Source organism: Pempheris klunzingeri, chromosome 4, assembly GCF_042242105.1.
Source record: "Pempheris klunzingeri isolate RE-2024b chromosome 4, fPemKlu1.hap1, whole genome shotgun sequence".
Taxonomy (NCBI): Eukaryota; Metazoa; Chordata; class Actinopteri; order Acropomatiformes; family Pempheridae; genus Pempheris; species Pempheris klunzingeri.
In genome coordinates this window covers 29128424-29135117 of record NC_092015.1, presented here as the reverse complement: position 1 = coordinate 29135117, position 6694 = coordinate 29128424, and the positions used below count along the sequence as shown (strand labels likewise).

Sequence of the window (6694 nt, the reverse complement as noted above, 5' to 3'; positions counted from 1 at the left end):
GATTGTGGACACGTCTCCAAAAACAGCTAAATTTTCCTCCTTGTTCAGCGCTGCCAAGAACCCCCCCCTTCCCTTCCCTTCCCTCCCTCCCTCCCTCCCTCCAACTCTGGCCTGAAAAACCTCCCCGTTATCTCCAGCTGTGGCATCTGCTGCTGTTTTACTGATAGCTTTTTCCACTCTGTATCTTGCGTTGACTTGCGCTTTCTTTTGAAGTCCGGCCCCTGGTGTCGTCCCAGAACGCACTGCGGTTCCAGCGGCCGCGCAGAGTCAACACCGGCAACAGAACCACCTCCGAGATTAGGCAGTCCACGGCCGATGTCTGGAGACAAAGCCTTCTTGGTCAAGAACATTTTATTTTAGTGACCTGTGAGGAGTATTTTTCCTGACAAGAATAAAGCTGTGGAGAAATCGCTGCACTCGACAGCCACATGGTCGCATTTAAGATGCTACTATCAGCTTCTATCTACTATCACATTTCACATGCATATCATTTTTAGCATTGAAAATGACATTTTTAAAGATAAGCCACTATATATTAGCGCAAAATATTTATCAGCCGGCTCAGATCAGCCATCCTTTAAAAGCCCATATCAGTCAAACCCTGCAGTAGTTTCCATTTCTTCATTGGCCTCCCTCCAGAACGGCATTATCTACACATCACGTCGGACAAAACCACCCTGTAAATAACCATATTACTTTACCTAGTGACATCAGCCCAGAGGAAAAGATCCCCAACATTAGAGCGCCGGGGGATTGTGTCGGGGGCGTGAGAGGTTAAGACTTGCTGAATAGCTGGTAGGCGTCACACAATGAGGTGGATTAAGCAGCACTAGAAAGGGCCTTTAGGGCTTTACTGGGGTGTTCAGCAGCTTACAGCGCCTACAATAACACTGCAACAGTGCACATCCAGCTGGGCTAGCTGGAGTTGGCAAAAAGGCTAGCTGGGAGGGCAAGTGGCTGGCAGCGACGTCCAGAGGCCGAGGGTTAACAGGGCGGCTTTTATCGACTGTCGGGGGGAATAAAGCAAAGTTACTAATGAGTAAAAAGAAGCCCAGCAGCCCGTGCCTAGAGGTCCCCTGGGTCCTCCTGAAGGAGCCCTGGGTGTCACGCTGAGCCGGCAGACAGGAGCAGCAGAGCAGAGGAGAGGAGTGGTGAGGCTCCGTCTCTGTGGCTCCAGCACTTGTCTCCGCTCGCCTGGAGCCGCGGCTGGAAAAATGATATCATTACAGATGACCCATATTCTTACAGATGAACCCCGGCACGGTGGAGCGTGCTGAGATACTGGATGTGGGAACACAGAAAGGGCAGAATTAGAGCCGTTTGCTGTTTTCCTCATAAATGATCATTTCACAGGAACATTTTCTGCTTCTGCTACGTCCTGGAAACTAAGTCCTCCACCCTCATTCACACCGTGGCTACACTTCATATGCCACCTTACCCCATCCACACCACCCCAACCAGACAACCTCAGAGCAAAACTCCTCACCAAACTAAAACATGGAACACGATATTACTCAACAAGAGAGGCCACATCGAGTCCAGAAGTTGGTATATTGTTCCTCACATTGAGCTCAGTGATGTGCAGCTGCAGTAACAACCTTCTGAGAACTGTGTAGTCAAACTGTAACTGCTCTTTTAGTGGTTTTTAATCCTGATAGAATAATAATGGTGAAAAAATGAGAAAGTGTTAGCAACACGTTTCCAAAAAGCAGCAGTGTTCCTCATAAAGCCATGTAATATCCCAGAGCAGAGTGAAGCACCTCAGCCCCAGATTACAGCAGCATTTCTGCCCCGTGTAGTGTTGGGGAATTAAACAGGAGGGGGGCGGGAGGGCATGGAGGGGTGTGTGTGTGTGGGGGGGGCAGGGACTGGGATAACACTGCAGAGTGGCACATTGCGTGTTAGCCAGGATAATAACAGTGTGGTTTGTATTAGGTTTCCTGGGCGAAGTAAGAAGCTCCCACTTCCTGCATGCCCTCCCTGACAGAGACGGGTCCGCACTGGATGTGAACCTCTGCAGGAAGTATAAAACACACACTGCGGTTTCACATCAGTCCCGTATGAATCCGAAAAGACTCTTTAGCTAATTAGACCTCCTGTTCATCACAAGGTCACTGGTGTGCTCTGCTGTTAGCTTCTGGCAGGCAGCAGTGAGCAGCTCAACATCATCATAAACTGCAGAAAGAATTCATAGCATGATATTCTGGCGCAGTAAAACCTCCAGCAGTGGAAACACTTTTCAACTGATACCAGAAGGAAACTGTGGGTCACAACAGATTACAGCTACAGACGGCTACAGAGAGCATCTATTCTTCTATTTTACTCCGTACTTCCACAGCTTTTTATCGTCAGCGCAGGCCGTCATGTCAGCATCTATTAGAGACAATCAGATCAAAGGGAAATGTCCATCTCTCCTAGCACCATCTTCTCCTGTTGTTGTATTCATGAACATTAGATAAGCAACAAATAATTTCCATCTCAGTAACTTTCCACAGCGGTACAGTCATCAAGCTCTTTGGCAGCTTCAGAAGTCCCTAAATACTGGAAACTCTTCGGTGTGCTACTTGAACTCATCATCTCACCTGAAACAAAAGGCACCAATGTGGCGACCTGAGGTTTTTAATGCAGCGCTGATGCCGTACTGTATGTGAAGGGTTTACCTGGATGGTCCTGTTTCCCAGCAGCACTGAGTCAACCCTCCAAAATGGCGGCACTTTTGTTGCATCCACTTCCTGGATCGGCTCCTCCCGTACAGAGGTTGTGACTATGTGCAGTTGGACGTTAATGCGTGGAAGACATCTGCACCGCGTCCCACGCAGTAGCAGCCACCACGTGGCTTCTCCTCTCATGTACGTGTGTTATCAAACCCTGCTCTCAATTTGTTGATGACAGTCAGACTCTGTCATGGACGCTCACCGCTGCTCTTTCTCAGGGCGTCGACCACTGTCAGCAGAGCAGATTAAACACAGCTCCAAGCCTGATGGATGTCACAGCGCACCACATGCATCACAGTCTTAATACTGCGCTGCCACATACGCGCACGCCATTCTGTCCATATATCGACAGATATGGTTTACAGCATGTAATAACAGTAATAGGTTCCTTATGGACGTCAAGGCAGAGCAGAGCAGCTAGGTCAGTCCGCAGTGAGGGATGTGGGGGGGGGTTGGGGCGCTGGAGCAGCGTGACATGTCAGAGAAAAGCTCTGTGTCACCCAGAGAATGCTGGGAGACGAGGCCAGTGGTGTCCACTGGTCCCACAGACCCTCTGCTCCTAGCACAGACGTTGGGAGCGGTCTGATGAGTGATTGATGGTAAATGAACTTTTTTTCTTCCTGCTCTCTGTTTGATCCTGTGGCGACGCTGGAAGATGCTCAGCGTCCTCCGCACCTCCGACCACTATGAAGCGTTTGACCTCCTGTGATGTCTGACATTATTTTATACAGACAGTCATTGTATCATAACCTGTCTTATGTTACGTGTGCCTCACTTTTATTTCTTAGCTTTGTCGTCATGACAACAGTGCAAAGTAACTGCAGAGACAGGTTGTGAACACTTCGTCCAGATTATCTGGGGGAGACAGGGTGAGTGAGATGTTGGTGATAATCCCAAACTGGACATGAGAACTGAGAGGAAACAGGAAGTGCAGAGGCCTGTGAGGGATGTTAATAATAAAGGTTTCACCTGCTGGTGAACAACCCGTCTGATCACATGACTCAGGTGTTTGAAGTGTCGCACTTCAAAGTTGTAATAAAGCAGAATTGTCCTTTAAAGCTTCAGCTTTGACATTGATTGACACTGACTCACCTTTAGACATCTTCTTCTTCAACACTGTCACTGAGGCAGGCTTTTGAACACACGACCGTTTATTTGCTTTGGTTTTTTCAGACTTATTCTGAGGAAATTAAAGGAGAATTTTATCCAATTATTTTAACAAAACAAGTGGAAGCGCTCAAACAGTGTTTAACGATGTCTTAACTCCAGCAGCTGAGGACGAACATGTCAAAATAAAAGAAAGCAAGTTTTGCCTGCAGTCAGGAGGATCTGATCAAAGACCACGTGAACAGGAGCTGACAGAGTTTCACTGCTTCATACTTCTGAAATACTTTTCACCTGGTTCTGCACTCTGATATCAGCCCTGATGATGTTTTGCAAATTGTACATGTGGACGTTTGAACACAGCACAGATCACCTGATGGCTCTAACTCTCTCTCTCTCTCTCTCTCTCTCTCTCTGCCCCCCCCCCTCTCTCTGTCTCTGTGTCTCTCCCTGCAGAGCTGCAGAGGGAGGGCAGCATCGAGACCCTCAGCAACAGCTCGGGCTCCACCAGCGGCAGCATCCCACGCAACTTTGAGGGCTACCGCTCCCCCCTGCCCACCAACGAGAGTCAGCCGCTCAGCCTCTTCCCCACCAACTTCCCCTAGAGCCCCCCCCCTCTTCCAGGAACAGCCACCACCATCCAGCCCGCCCGCCCGCCCGCCCGCCCGCCCGCCTGCCTGCCTGCCTGCCTGCCCCCCCACATCTGTCCACGCAGCATCTCGCTCACACACTGATGTGCTCTGGGTCTGGAGTGGGTGTCAGCTCAGAGTGACCCCAGCTACACACACTGTTACTCTTTTAATGTTCTCGGCTTGGATTTGAAGGCTGGGGCTGTTTTTTATATAAAGCTACCAACAGCTGCAGTTTGTGGACGTTTCCAGTTGTCTAAAATTTGACCAATTTAATGCCAAAATGACTCCAGAGATGAAAATGGTTTAGTGTTTACCCTCAAATCCCGTTTGTCAGAGAGAAAAGTCACATTTTGTAGATTTGTGAAAACTCCAGCTGCTGACCGACTGACGGCACCAGAAACAGCAGCTTCCCCACAGAGTGTTTCAGGGAGGAGCCTTTTGTTTTCTGCTTTGTTAGATTTAGAATCAGAGACCAGCATCGGGCCAGCACGTCCATCCGTCCACCCCCCACCCTCGTTACCTCGCTGTGGTGTTGCATCAGGAGCCGGCTGACACAGACGTTGTTGGAGAGCAGCCGTCCTCTCCCGTCCTTCCTCGGCCCGCCATCATCACCCTCTGTGTGTGTTTGAAGTTTTACGGTGTGCCTATTGTCTGAAGGAGGCGTACGAAGGCAGCGCAGACGTGTTTATTCCAGTCAGTGACATGTAGCGGCTCCTTCTCCCTCTGTGTGTGCTGCTGCTGCTGCTCTCGTGGCCTCTCGCTAGATGTTTTTGATTAAATCTGGTCCTCTCATGCCTTTGATTTTCATGTAATTACATTTGACAAAAGGATGCAGTAATGAGATGACACTATTACTACGTTGCTGAAGTAATTTAGATGTTTACGGTGTAATTGAGATATGTTTCTGACATCATTTAGATGTATTCCTCACTCTGCCTTTCCACAGAGTAAATTCTAATTGAGCGGAGTACTAGAGGCCCGTGTAGCCGTCATGCTGTGTTTTCTACCTAAGCAACTCTTGACCAAAATCTTTTTTCTGCATCTAGTTGTAGAAATCTAAAAATGTATTTTCCTTAAATGTGCTAGCTTTGCCCGTAGCAAATGAGACTGACTTTGATAATCAGAAATTCCTCTATTAAACCCTCTTTGCCTGTTAGTTTCTCCCGTGCAGGACGTTTTGACTCGGTGAAATCTGAAATGCACTATTCACAGAGTGGCCTCAGAGAGGACGTGACACGATGAAGAGTCGCGTACACTCCCACAGGAGTGTTGTTGGACGCGGCCACCGAGTGAGGGCATCAGTAGTGTAGAGCTAATGCTTGTCGTCGACGGTGACGTTCGGTTTGTAAAATACTGACTTGGTTTCCCAGCGTTCATGCAAGAAAAAGCATAATAAAAGTCGAGGAAATGAAGCTGTCTGTCTTTTTTCTCCGTCTGATTGCTCCTAATTGTGCCGTTCAGATTTCAACCACGGCGGTGACCATCGGCACACAGCACCACTGCTAATTAGTACCATATTTTTTAACAGGCAGTAAAGTGTTGTTAAAGGGACGTTTTATGGGCGACTCTGGCTCTTTGTTCTGAGAGTGGAGAGACGAGAGGCCATGTTTGTTTGTCTGCTAATCAGCACAAAACTTCCAATCCCAATTTTTTTTTTTTTATGAAATAAAACTTTGGCCTGAAACCATTTAAACTAATTCAGATTGAATTAGATTAGCGGTGGATTACTCCTTGTATGCTTTATTTCATCTCGTCGACGTGTTCATAAGCTGCTAGTCATAAAATAAAAAGGGGTCCCTGCCCAGCTACACTGAAACCAATCCAACGTCAAAGAGATGGCCAGAAAACATTTGCACAGACAATTAAATGAATAACTAATTACAACTTATTGAAATTAAAACCAGCACGCTGGTCCTCCCACCCACATGTATTTGAAAATAAAATCTGTTACAGTACGAGTTGGACAGCAGAATGAAAACATAAAAAAACAGAACCATTACAAAATGTGTTTATTTAGGTTTATATGCAAGACTCCAGGAGAAATAAGCTCCAGCTGGCAGGATGTGTCTCTGCCACTTCACCCACAGGAACAACAAGCAGAAGAGGAAAACTGCAGCTTTCACTTCAAACTCTTTATTTAACAGACATTCCAGCAGTTTATCACAGACGTTTTACAGCCATTCATATTCTCCGAATCATAAATGTGACGTTTTTGAACGATTCTTAAAATCACTACATGGTTTG

At 47.4% G+C, this 6694-nt stretch overlaps 1 protein-coding gene across 1 annotated transcript in view; it reads left to right on the top strand.

The window, feature by feature from the left end:
* The window catches only part of bcas3 (BCAS3 microtubule associated cell migration factor), a 299931-nt gene extending 295503 nt beyond the window's left edge, over positions 1-4428 (top strand). Inside the window, exon 24 of the mRNA XM_070828991.1 lies at positions 4275-4428. Coding sequence (XP_070685092.1) covers positions 4275-4423 — 149 coding nt within the window. The 3' untranslated portion in view covers positions 4424-4428. The remainder of the gene's footprint in view (positions 1-4274) is intronic.
* The last annotated feature ends 2266 nt before the right edge of the window (positions 4429-6694 follow it).